The sequence below is a fragment of the Ambystoma mexicanum genome, chromosome 2p, assembly GCF_040938575.1.
Source record: "Ambystoma mexicanum isolate Mex_15411 chromosome 2p, UKY_AmexF1_1, whole genome shotgun sequence".
NCBI lineage: Eukaryota > Metazoa > Chordata > Amphibia > Caudata > Ambystomatidae > Ambystoma > Ambystoma mexicanum.
Genome location: NC_090923.1, coordinates 1,024,449,763 through 1,024,462,883, shown reverse-complemented (window position 1 = coordinate 1,024,462,883; position 13,121 = coordinate 1,024,449,763). Strand labels below are relative to the sequence as shown.

The window sequence follows — 13,121 nt, the reverse complement described above, 5'->3', positions numbered from 1 at the left end:
GCGACAGATCGTTCGGGATGACAGTAAATCCTCGACTTTCTAACCTGGGTTAGCCTGGGGCCTGTTAACTAACTTTTCCTGACTTGATCTCAATCTTTTGTGAACTATTTACAAAGACTCTTTGGGCATAACCCCACTTTGTGATCCTGGACACATTTCGCTTGCTCTCTCTAAGAGTGGGCCTGGCATTTGAACTTCCTTGCTCTCCAGTAGACTTTGCCTAACCTGCTTCACTTTGGTTCTGTGAAAAGTATTGAGATTTGTGTGCTTTCATAACTCTGCCTTTTTCCCCTCCCTTTTTAAATAACATAAGATGGCACTCTAATAAGTTAAGCGCTCACCTCTGTCTGCAAATAAGTGGTGTTTCTCACTAAGACTTGTCTATTAAGTAATTAGGGTTGTATATATATATAATAGTGACTGAGTGTTGAATTTACTTACCTCTTTTTGTGCTAGTGTAATTTACAAGTGTATCTGTAAATAAATAATTATATACTTTTACACCAAAGCTCTGGTCAGTGTTTGCTTGTGCTACTGTATCTCTGTGCCTATAGTGTATACTCTATATACTGCCTAACTCATCTTGAGAGAAGTCTGACTGCTCAGCCACAGCTACCAGGTAAATCTGGGCGGTACAGACTGCTACCAATTGGGTTTTCTGCCAACCACCTGTAGTCTTAAATCTTTTGCAGTGGTCCCTAAGGGAACTGCACAGGTTTCTGCCTAACATGAAGCACTCACCCAAAGAATACGTGGAACAGAACTTTGTGCTTGTTTGTTGAAAACATCAGGCCTCGAAGACTAGATACTTTTATTGAAAGAGACTTTACCATCGAAGAATAGCTGGAACAGAATTATCGTCTCATGCTGAGAAAGCTTGAGCGTCTGCTGTTCCGGAACTGAACTGATGGCTTGTGCTAAGAAAGCCTGAGCATGTGCTGTGCTCCAATGTCCCACCTTGTCCCATGCTGAAAACGTGGGGAAGGGAGACCCCTGGCAATCACATCCTGACTTATGATTTGAGAACACTTATTTCTTTGATACCTTATCCCACACTCTTTCTGTAATTAGTTGTAAGGAATTGGCAATAGTTATTTCTTAGCATAGGCTCTTTTATTTGACACAACACCTATAGGACTGCCTTTTCATTTGGCGGTCAACGCTTGCTCCCATCTTAGATTTAGGTTTAGGTTCAGTGTTTTTCCACCCCGCATTTATCATTCAATAAACACCCTTGAACTGTGATCACTTGTGTCTGTCTTTACTGTTGCTAACATGAGTTCCTTTACAGCACTTTCTGTTAAGATGGATTTCAGGAATTGTCACAGGTTTCCCCCCTTCTCACCGTAAGGGTTTTACGGCGGCGTAAACAGCGCCGACCCTTACCGCCCGAGTACGAGGTCCCTTAGCGCCATGGAGGTTTTAACACTTGCTTTTAGCAGGTGTTAAAATCCATGGCGCTAAGGGACCATGGAGTTAATTACGCCACCGTAATTTACGGTGGCGTAATTAACGCCTTCCCCACTCCCATTATGCCCTATGGGGCAAAATGGGAATGGGGAAGGGAAAATGGGAAAATGGGGATTTACCGCCCCCCCAAGGTTGGAATGGGGCGGTAAATCCGCCAACCACCATGGCGTAAACGTAGTTTATGCCATGGTGGTAAAGTCACGGCCCAGGCGGTAACTTACCGCCTGGGTCGTAATGAGGCCCATTGTGTGTTCCAGGAACATGATGGATTTGGAACTGGTACTGGGCAAAGAAGAAGTCCCAACGGGCTTAATGAGTATTCCTACATTCCAGGGATTGTAAAACGTGAAGATTACGATGGTCCGTGCGGGCCTGAATAGGATGTTTGTCTCCCAGGAGTAGATGACGCCACTCTGTGAAGGCTTGACAGATGGCTAATAGTACCTTTTCCAGAACAGAATAATGGGTCTCGCTAGGAGTCGGGGTTTGCGAGAGCTAAGCAATGGGATGTTCTAATTTGTCTTCAAATTCCTGTTTTAGGACTGCTCCAATGGCATAGTTGGAGGCATCCGTCTCCACTAGGAAGGATCGATCAATGTCAGGTTGAGCCAAGATGCTTGTGTGAACTCCGACTTCAATCGTTGGAACGCTTTATCTTGGGCTGCTGTCCAGAGAAAGGGAGTATCCTTCTTCATCAATGTAATGATCGGTTGTACTATCTCTGAAAAGGAAGGTATACATTTTCGGTAGAAGTTGGTAAGCCCCAGGAACGATTGAATCTGTTTCACAGTAGTTGGAACAGGCCAGGATAGAATAGAGTTTACTTTTGAGTGGTCCATTCCAATTTCTTCTGGACTAAGGACAAACCCGAGATAGTGAACAGTAGAGACATGGAAAAGGCATTTCTCGGGTTTAGCCAGGGGCTTATGTTCACGTAGCCACTGTAAGACTGCTTTAACATGTTCTTCATGCTTAAGATGGTCCTTGGAGTATATCAGTATATCGTCCAGGTAAACTATGACGAAGAGGAACAGCAGATCGGAGAACACCCGGTCCATAAAACGTTGGAAGACCGCTGGGGCATTGGCGAGTCCGAAGGGCATAACCAAGTATTCAAAGTGACCAAAGGGTGTTCTAAAGGCGGTTTTCCATTTGTCACCCTCCTTTATACGGATCAGATGGCAGGCACCTCTGAGATCCAATTTCGTGAAGACTGCAGCTCCTCTCACCGCTTCCAGGATATCCGAAATTAAGGGCAATGGGTAGCGGTCCTTGAGGGTGCATTGATTAAGACCACGATAATCAAGGCAAGGCCTAAGCTTCTTGGTATCTTTCTTGGGAACAAAAAACAACGAAGCTCCCAACGAAGCTTCCGCCGGGGATTTGGATGGTCGTATAGTGCCATTTTCCAGGTTAGTATCCAAGTATTCTCGGAGGGCCCTTTTCTCAGGTTCCGATAGAATGAACATCCTTCCAAAGGGAATCACTGCTGAGGGTTCAGAATCAATAGTGCAGTCTTCAGGTCTGTGAGGGGGTAGGGCCTGAACTATGGTGGTTGAAAACACATCAGTTTAATCCTGATAGGCTCTGGGAACCTGGATAATAATTGAGACGTGAATGGGCCTTGCTGGTCTGTTAGCGTACCTTCAGAGGATTTTGTCGAGGAATTCAGGGATAGACAGTGAGACATACAATGTTCTGAACCAAGAAACAAGGATCCTGCAGACCAGTTGATGTATGGGTTGTGCTTCTGTAACCATGGCATACCCAGTACCATTGGATAATGGGCAGATTTTATGATGTCAAATTTGATCACCTCTTGATGGTTTATCGAGAGCTGGATCGCTTTGGTTTGCAGGGTTATCGGTCCTGCAGAGAGGTCTTCCATGGATGGCCTCTACATGTTGCTTGATGTCGCGTGTTTCATATGGAATGTGGTGGGTAGTGACCCAATCATGATCTATAAATATCCCCACGGCCCCACAATCCACTAATGCCAGAATGGGATAAGCTTCTTTCTTGGACGGCGATAGAAAGGCCTGCAAGATCACAAGGTTGTTTTGTCCAGGAGAGTTCAAGGATGGAATAGATGTGGAGCAAACCTCTCTCTCCCGAAGCTGTGCTCTATCTAGGATCGGGAGCTGGTGTTCCCGAATGCCATGGAGGGGCTAAAGGACATTCTCTCACAAGGTGTTTATCAGAGGCACAGTACATACACAGCCCGGTGTGAATCCATCGCATCCTTTCTTTCGGAGATATGGGTCCGCTGAAGGCCCCTAGTTGCATGGGTTCTGAGTCTGTGGTCGGGGCAGGAGCGGGCTCAGGTCTAGAGGAAGGTTCTGTAGAGGTCTTTTGGTAGGGAATCTTGGTCTTCTTCTTTTCCGCCTTCCTTTCCTGGATACGAAAGTCTATTTGTAAAGAGAGGTCCATGAGAGCCTGGAAGGAACCTGGACGAGCTACCCTGGCTAACTCGTCTTTTATCTCTTCATTCAGTCCTCTTCGAAAAAAAGGGTAAAGCAGGCCTCTGAGGACCAATCTGCTTCCTTGGCCAGTTGCTTAAAGCGTGTTACGTAGGTAAGCATATCCTGGGACCCTTGTTGGAAATCCAGTAGGCGTTCTTGGGCACTGTAAACCTGTTCTGGGCGGTCAAACATGGTCTTTAGAGCCCGTACGAAACCATCATAGTCATCCAGGAGGGCATCTCCAGAATTAACTAAGGGCATAGCCCAAGTTTATGCATTCCCAGAAAGATGCGAAATCATAAAGCCCACCTTTGCCCTGGGGGTAGAGAAGTAGTAGGGCTTAAAGGTAAAGTGTACTAAACACGAATCGAGGAAGCCACGAAGGTTCTTTGATGAGCCATCATATTTATCCACCACTCCGCCCAGCAATACACTTTCCTTGGTCGCGGAATCACGTGACAGGACCAGTTGCTTTAATGTGGCATTCTCGGCTTTGAGATTCTTAACTTCTGTTGTTAACTCCTGCATGCCGCGCATGAGGTCTTGAACTGCAGCCTCCATGTCCGTATCTGTATCAGTTTGTTGGCGTCTCAATCTGTCACAGGTTTCCCCCCTTCTCACCTGTCTGTGTTGTTTATTGGAGTTCTTCGATGAAGTCTTCTTTCGCACAGTTCGGGTCTTGTACAACCCAGCGCGTAGGTCCTCTGGTTCCAGCGTGCGATTGGTGTGCCGTCTCCAGGAAACGTTCAGATATCCGGGAAAGTTCCAGGAAACGGTGAGGAGTGCACTCGGAGGACGAGTGCAAAGGAGATCCGGGAAGCAGACTGGGACAAGAAAGGAAAGGATGAAGGAGGAGGAATTCAGGGGACCGGGAATCAGGAATCAAAGGAATTCGCTGTACGAACTACGGCAGCACATGTCTGGCTACTGCAAGCGGTAGCGTGGAGACGTGCAGGGCCGCGGGTGCGCGTCAGCTTTGTAGAACATAGTGCGTACGACGCGGAGACTGGTAAACAGCATTCCGCGGCCATGTTGGGAGTACTGCCGAGTGCAGGTCCCTATGGGTCAGGGACCATGAAGTCCAGAAAGGCGCATCCGATGGTTCATGACAGGTTTGTGGCCTGGTGGACAGATTTTAGGAGGCCACTTTATGTATAGTGAACAGGGAACTCTGAGAGGTTAGCCAAACCCAGTCAAGGTAAGCGTGGAGAGTGGTAAAGGCTTAGTTTCAGGGGAATGTGAGTGGGGTCAGGCATCCCCAATGAGTCCACACAGTGAAGCACGCAATAATTAAATTTGGACAGGCAATAACAACATTACTATATTTATTATAGGCTCAAAAACCCACACTAAGAAATTAATTAAGCAGGTAGTTTTCACACAATACTCAATTATCAAACGTATATACAGTCACCTTTAATTTTGTAGAAATGCATACATTGACTTGGACAACTAAAAGAAGGTAAGCAGTGATGGAGTAGAAGGAAACCAGTTCACAGCAATGATACCCTCTTATTTAAATCCAATCCCTATGATGTATGGGCCTTGTGCCCAAAAGTCACAAAGCTTCTTCTTAGGAGAGAGGGCAGACGTAGAAAGAGTTGTGGTGATGAAAATGTTCCAGAAGATATTAATCAAGTTACAGGTATGGTAAAATATAATATCTATCTTTCAGATACAAGCTTTTAGATCCAACGATCAAAAAGCTAGAATGGAATAACCAAAGTTCTTTCTAAGGTTTATTCTAAAGAGAACAGGGGGAGGCGAATGTGTTACAATTACGTACCGTCTGACTCTGATTTTGCCAGATTACTAGGTATGTCGACTGGAGGTAGGTTTTCCTGCCATTTGATCCTCTAGATGGGGCCCAGGAGCTGCGGGTGCAAAGATTCTTCTGGTAGTTTCCAAGGGCAGAGTGCCACCCTTTGCGAAAAACACCTCTTCAGGACACTTTGCCAGACAGGCGAATGCGAGTTCCAGTGATGGCTACTGCACACAGGCGACAGCAGGTATCTTTCCAGTGGCGGTTGAAGATCTTTCAGAGCAGGATCCCCTTGATGCTGGGATGCTGAAACCTGGCAAGAAGGCGACTTATCCCACAAGCTGGCAACCACTGAAATTCGGGCGATGAACGCTGAACAGCAATGAGTTTACTAAGTTAGCCCACTGTAGAGCTGGTTAGTCCAGTGAGTGGTCCAGCGACCCACTCACCCTACTTAAAACTCGAATACTCTGCATACTCGTCCTCGAACACTAGACAAATCACACTCGTACGTACCTCTGTCGCAGAGAAAAAACCGATAACCTCCACAAACTACAGACACTCCACCACACGTAACGGGAAACTAAACCAATCGCACACAAATCATCCCATACACACTTATGCACCAAATAACATCTACCAACTAAAAAACAAACCAGCAGACAGTGACCGGGTTTTCCAAACTCAAGTTGCAAACAGTGCATCAAACTTCTTTTGCGCTTTTTTCTCCCAATGCCACTAACTAAGCCCTCCAAACCCTCATTTCTTTTCAGGTCCGCCAGAGCTCCGGCGAGAGCATGAAAATGGAGCAGTGAATAGAATAAATCACAATAACATAACCTTGCCAAAGGCTCACAACGGCTGGATCTTTGAGTGCGTCGGGACTGGTTGGTCCCACCAGTATTAGGGTTGGAGAACTGCGAAGATCAGGTAGTCCAGCAGGACTTCACTGGGCCAAATACAGAAAGGGATGCCAGGCCTCTTCGGGAGTTATTCACACATCTTCAGTCGGCTGCTCTACTAGATGCAATATTCCAACGCTGATCTGAAAATATTGCCTAAGGAGACCTCTTCTTATCCTAAATCCTGGCTGGAAGCAAGTCCAAGCCCACCAATGGTAAGGATGTGCACCATTCAAAGAGCCATCAGTGGTTTAGTAGCCAGTCATTGCAAAAATGGTAAAAAGGTATCTGCTGCCACCAGTTTGTCTTGTCTTAGGCATATACAAAAGTAACCCAAAATCCCAAGTGTAAAAAAATCTAGGGTGATGTGATAATATAATTTAGCATTTATATAGCGCTGTGAACGCTCAGGTATCTGAGCGCTGCTTATTATTACCCACGGTTTGTGGTGCTCATTTATCGACCTCGGACAGATGAAAGGCTGAGTTTGGCCCTGCTGGGATTCGAACCTCCGTCGACTCGCTGTGATATTTGGCCGGCTATAAAAGTATCCACACTGAACTGCTTTGTAATATTCTGCCTGCACTGTTAAAAAGTTACCAAAAAGGCAAAAGGGAAACCTGGTTTCCCAGTACTGATAGTCTATAGGACTGATCAGTTTCCCCATAACAAAATGTCCAAAAGGCCAAGGGAGTGAAGTTAAAGGCTTCCCTTCCTTGTAAAAGGTCTGCACAGGTTCAAAAACAAAAGCAAAATGTTTGGGGGTCCATAGAATATGGAGGGAAAGTTGCTTAAAGAGAAATTTTTCCTAACTTAATTTTAATTCTCTTATTTGAGCAGTAATCTTTTCTCTAGTTCTGATTTACAACTGAGTCATTCTCTGGTGCTCCATGTGGCCTTCAACAAGTCTTTGTATTCAATTTGAACTCTGTAAAGTTTGGACAATTCTGTAGTCGTTGAATACTAGCCTCACCTGTTTTATTCTGGAAAGTAACACCCTAGCAGTTAAAGGGGGAAGGATTAGTTCTTCTTTGTAATTTGTGTAACAGTTGTCGTACTGTTGCCCTTCTCTCAGAAATTGAGTTGAATGTGGGGTGTAGCCGCAAAAACGAATTAACATCTGTCTGTCTCCCGCCCTCTTACTCTTTCCTTCTTTCTCTCTCTCTCCTCTTCCCTACAGGAGACAACAAACCCATCTGGATGCATGCTGAGGAGAGGGAGGAAAGCAAGGTGAGTTGCTGTGCCATTTCAGGGGTTGGGTGGTGGTCCAAAGTTAACTCTACCTGGTTAGCTATGCCACATTGATTAACATTTGATTAACATTTTTGAATCTGCTTCGTTTTTACTTTATACTGATTTTGATGCATTTTCATTTTGGCTTTCTAAAGTCGTGCCTTGGTACCTTTCAGAGCATTTGTATCATTGTTTTTGGTAATAGCACCTGTTAAAACGGATTTCTAGAATTTGACCTGGTGGACAGATTTTAGCAGGGCACACTAGTTATAGTGAACAGGGAAACTCTGAGAGGTTAGCCAAAACCCAATCAAGGTAGCAATGGAGAGCAGTTGAGGCTATTCCTGGCAGAGTGCGTGTGGGGTCACAGGTCCACAATGGGTCCACACCGTGAAACACACAACAGTTGCATTTAGACAGGAATGTATAAAAATACAGTATTTATTCTAGGCCTTAAACCTACCCTAAGAAATTAAACCAGCAGGTAGTAATACCACACAATACTCAATGATCAAACATATTGTATGGAGAGTTTGCCAAAGCCATGTCTGTGACAAGACTTTATAAAACCCACTTTGGATGACAGACAGACACCCCTTATGTTTAGCCTGAACTAACCAAATTTTAGGTAGCAATGGCTGAGCAGCCAGGCTTAGTCTCGGAGGGAGGAGGGCTGTGGTGAGGCACACAGTGCTCCGAGCATACACTTAGTTCAAGGAAACAATTATACACTAGACATAATATAAAAGTAAGCATTCATTTTATATACACCAAAGCTTATAACTTTTGTAAGGTAAGTACTATCACACATAATATATGCAATATCAAAGGATAAAATATACTTTAGAACAATTGTAAAGTAACACAGAAGTAGTAGAAACTTCTGACACAAGTATGCAAACTTTAGACCAACTGATATAAGTTTAGTTAACCCCTGCTTAACCAATCTTAAGAAGTCTAATCCTATTCTAGGTGAGTCTCAGAGTCAAAGGGGGCACTGGGGACCAGTAGTAGGCAGTAGTAGGCAGGCAGTAGACAAGGCAGAGTCTCTGAAGATTTCCTCAAGTTTTCAGCTGAGTAGCCGTTAAGTTTCTTTGGTAAAGAGCACAAATGGTTGTCCATCCCAATGTAGCTCAATTGAGGCCTACGAGGGGATGCAAATAACAGCCTAACTGCAACTCTCCGAAGCACAGGAACAACAAAGCAGGCCCCAGGTAAGTACTAGGGGCTGAACAGTACCTCATCAGTGAAGAAGCTTGTGTAGCAGGACGATCCTCAAGGAGAGGAGACAGCAGACCCTGGTTCATGCTTCTTGGTCTTGGCGACTGAAGAAAAGAACTTGCAATGGATTTGGTGGTTGCTCTCGAGTAGTTGGCTGCCCAGATCTTTTTCAAGGCTTGGTTGAAGGACACTTGTCTTGCAATAGACTTTACTCTGGTTCTCGGTCCTCGCTGATGGGCCTTTCAGGAGTGGGATCTAGTCTCTGGGGTTTCAGGAGGATGCCTGCAAAGTTTCCGGTGCACCGCAAAAAGGCACAGGACCCCCGGCATTGTTGAGTTCCGGGTCGTGGAGGTCACAGCTCTTCCAGGTTAGGGCGCAAAATGCAGTTTATCTTGGTACTGGTTAGGCCCACCAGTCCAAAGGAAGAAGTCGTCCGCTTTTGCACTTCTTTGTCGCACAGAAGTTGAGGTTGGGACTGGAGCGGTAACTCAGACTGCTCTGGCGCTCGCTGGAAGTGGTTAGAGAGGTCCTTCTTCTTCGGATATTCAGTTCTAGGGATCGACTGAGTTTCTGCTACTGGGGCCTCATATTTTATGCAGGAAAACTGGCTTAGCCCACTGTAAGAAGCCTGAGGGTATTCTCCTGAACAGACCTCGAGAATCCCTTATTCAGGTGGCCAGGGTAGGGCTGACGCTCTCAGATCCCAACCCCGGGGGTGGACGAACGAGGGAGGATCACCACGGTAGGGGAGTCGGGGGTTATGTTCAGGGGAATGCCCCATGTGAGATACAGTATTATACCGTGGAAGAAGGAGAGGAAGGACAAGGTCTCTGAGGCTTTTGTAGACTGTATTACACCTACCTCCCTTCCACAAAAAGAATCCCCCTTATCCAATGACCCCTCCATATCTGATACATCCCCTAGAAGCTCAAACCCTGTTGCATTCTGAAACCACTTTTATAAACCACTACCGTTCCCACAAGTCCCCTTATTCATCTCACTAGCCCTGCAGGACTCACCTTTCCGAGTTGACCAACCACCCCTTTCCTTATGACACCTTTCCCGCATCCTACCGCATAGGATATCTGGAAACTCTATCCCCCTCTTTTTCCAACACAAACACTCTTACACTGTGACAAACAACGGACTAATACTAAAGCTATTTACCTGATATGTCCCAACCCAAGGGCCAGGCAGAGTCAGGCATTTGACAATAATCACACACACCCGACTGCCCTTTACCTTCCCCACAGAGATAAACTGCGGAGCACGAGAGCACAGTACGAGCAAGGCCGAACGTACGGGGAGGCAACTATTCTGGACCGGCGGTTCAAGCAGAGGAGAAAAGCGGCGAAACCTGGAAGTACGACAAGGAGGGAATTACCGTTGCCCTTTTCAACTCAGACCTGCTAAACCTCCGCAAAGGGAATCACAAGACCAAGGAGTACAGCTGACGTATGGTATGGTATTGTGTGGCAGATGTCAATGGTACATGGGGGCCTCCTGCTTTGATAATAAAGGCGGGCGGCATGCTGGCTACCGTGGTACCATCCTTGACTCCAGAGGCAAGAGAAGCCAACGGGTGCAACAAAGCCGGTGAGCCGGAGAAAGCTGATAGCACACCGAACTGTGTTGAGCCCAAAGTTGCAATTGGCAACATTTTGTGAAGGCAAGAAACTCATGATCAAAGAACTTGCCTGATTGAACTTTTGGAAAGCCCAGAAAAGGGCCAGCTGCAGAGTGGTCAGGCGCTGCAGGAGTGCTCATTCGAAGGACTCTGACTGGCCCGTTGTACAGCGTGAGGTGTCAGTTGTCCTACAAGGGTCACATCAGATCCCTTGTACAATCGAAAGTCTCTGACCTGTTGCCGTGAGAAAGCTAGGGGAAGCGAACCCCCTTGCTTTCTGATAAAATTGTGAACAGTGTGAACCCAACAGAGGGATGACAAGAAAAAGATGGGGGAAGGAAAACCCTGCTTTCCTATAAGACTGTGAAATTGTGAATCAAAGCATGTGTCAACCCGACAGAGGGATGCCAAGAGAAAGCTAGGGGAAGGGAATAACCTTACTTTCTGAGAAAATCGTAAACCAGGCCAGTGTGACCCCGGTGAAGGGATGCCAAGAGAAAGCTAGGAAAACAGAAACCATGGTTTCTAAAGAGATGGAGTAATTCATAAACTGTGTTAGAAACTCAAGAACATGGTGTTACCGATGGCTATGTGAACCCTGCAGAAGGAGGCCAAGGGAAAAACTAAGAGAAGTAAATCCTGCATCGTGATAAAACAAAGTGAACTGTGAAATTGGCAAATGTGAACCCGGTTGAGGGATGCCCACGAATCAAGGGAAGCATGATGCACCCGAGAACATTGTGTTGATATTAAGAGTGAAAGGCCATAGTGAACCCGACAGAGGTAGATCCAAGGGGCGAAGAGCAATCGCCCAAGGTGCAAGATCACTGAAGGAACTTTAGTTTGTTGTTTTCGTGCAGCAGACCTTCTAAGGCAAGAGACTTTGTAGAAAAGAGACTTCGCCCCTGAAGGTCCTAATATCGTTGAACGGAATAGTGAACCTTGTGCTGGAGAGGACCAGGACTGTGCTGTGCTCAAAAGTCCTGCCTTGTACCATGCTTAAAATGTGGGGAAGGGAGACCCGAGCCGTACCATCCTGACTTATCCTTTTGTGAACACTTCTTTCTTTTCTGGTGAACATTATCCCTCACTCTTTTTGTAACTTAGTGGTAAGGATTGCCAATCAGTTTTTTAGTATAGGCCCTTTTTATTTGACAAGACGCCCCTAGGACTACCTTATTATTATTTGATGGTTGTAGCTAGCTCCCATCTTAGCTTTAGGTTTATATCAGGCAGTTTTTCCTCACCCATTCATACAGTTTAATAAACGCCCTTGACCTGTGATCACTTGTGTCTGTCTTTACTGTTGCCACCATGAGTTCCTTACACCACCAATCACCAGACATGGATTCATTCAAACTTGGTGGGTGACTGTCCAATGGGGACATTCAAACTCCCAGAACAAACTGGTTCCAGGCAGGCATAGTGCAGGACAAAGACCAGGGGAGTTTGTCACCTCCCCCACTACCTGTCCGTTCAGGCACTCAGATAGTCTTGCCGGGCTTTCCAAGAGAAGCCTGCCAAAGACCCATCAGGGCCTCCCCCACACAGGCAGGAAGAAGAAGGCTTAAGTATGAACAAGTCAAAATGAACACGGCTTAGAAAAGTACAGCCACCATTTTAGCCAAATGGTGTCCCCTGTGTCCCTTACCACAGCTGCGAAGGCAGCCTGCGGCAAGTCTGCAAAAAGTCGTGCAAAATGGTACACTGCCACCAGCCTGTAGGATGATCTTGTATGAGTAACTAAAAATTACTAGAACAGTGAGGAAAGGGAGATTGTTTTTTTCCTCAGCACTCATAAGGTGGGTTGTGCTGATCTATCAAAATAAAATAGAGGAGTGTCCTCTTTCCCTGGTAACTTGTGTTAACAGAGGAAAAGTGAAAAGGAAGAAAGTTAAAGGAGCTTCCAGCAACACTTCACAGAAATTGCGGTGTGCTGCAATAATACAATGTAGATGCCAGAAAACATGGAGGAAAGCAGAACTCCATTAAAAAGTACCAAAAGGGGTCAAAAGGATTCCCATGGTTTGAGTAAAAGAATGAGTGTGGAAAAAGGTTCCCACTCACTCAGGAGAATCAGTCTAAAAATCTCCGTAGTCCAGCATTAAAGCTGGGGGACTCACAAAGGAGGGATAATTTCACTCAAGAAGGAACATCTAACTAACACATACAGTCACTTTTAGGTTTGTAGTAATGCAAACATTAATTTTAAAAAAGATACAAGCAGGTGATATAGCCCAACACTCAATAATAAACATATGTACAGTCCCCATAGGCTCTAAAATGCATTAGATGACCTAAATCAACAAAAGAGGCAAGTAAAGTGATACTGGAAGATGGAACCAGGTCACACATGTTATTCCCTAGCTTCAGCAGTCCAAACTCTAAGAAGAGTGTGGTCTTGTGCTCAAAAGTCAGTGCTTCGTCTCCGATTGTATCTGTAG

The 13,121-nt window shown here is 45.7% G+C and overlaps 1 protein-coding gene across 1 annotated transcript in view; it reads left to right on the top strand.

The window, feature by feature from the left end:
- KLC2 (kinesin light chain 2) overlaps nucleotides 1-13,121 on the top strand; it is an 854,727-nt gene that overhangs the window by 382,055 nt on the left and 459,551 nt on the right. Inside the window, exon 10 of the mRNA XM_069644886.1 lies at nucleotides 7,777-7,826. Coding sequence (XP_069500987.1) covers nucleotides 7,777-7,826 — 50 coding nt within the window. The remainder of the gene's footprint in view (nucleotides 1-7,776; nucleotides 7,827-13,121) is intronic.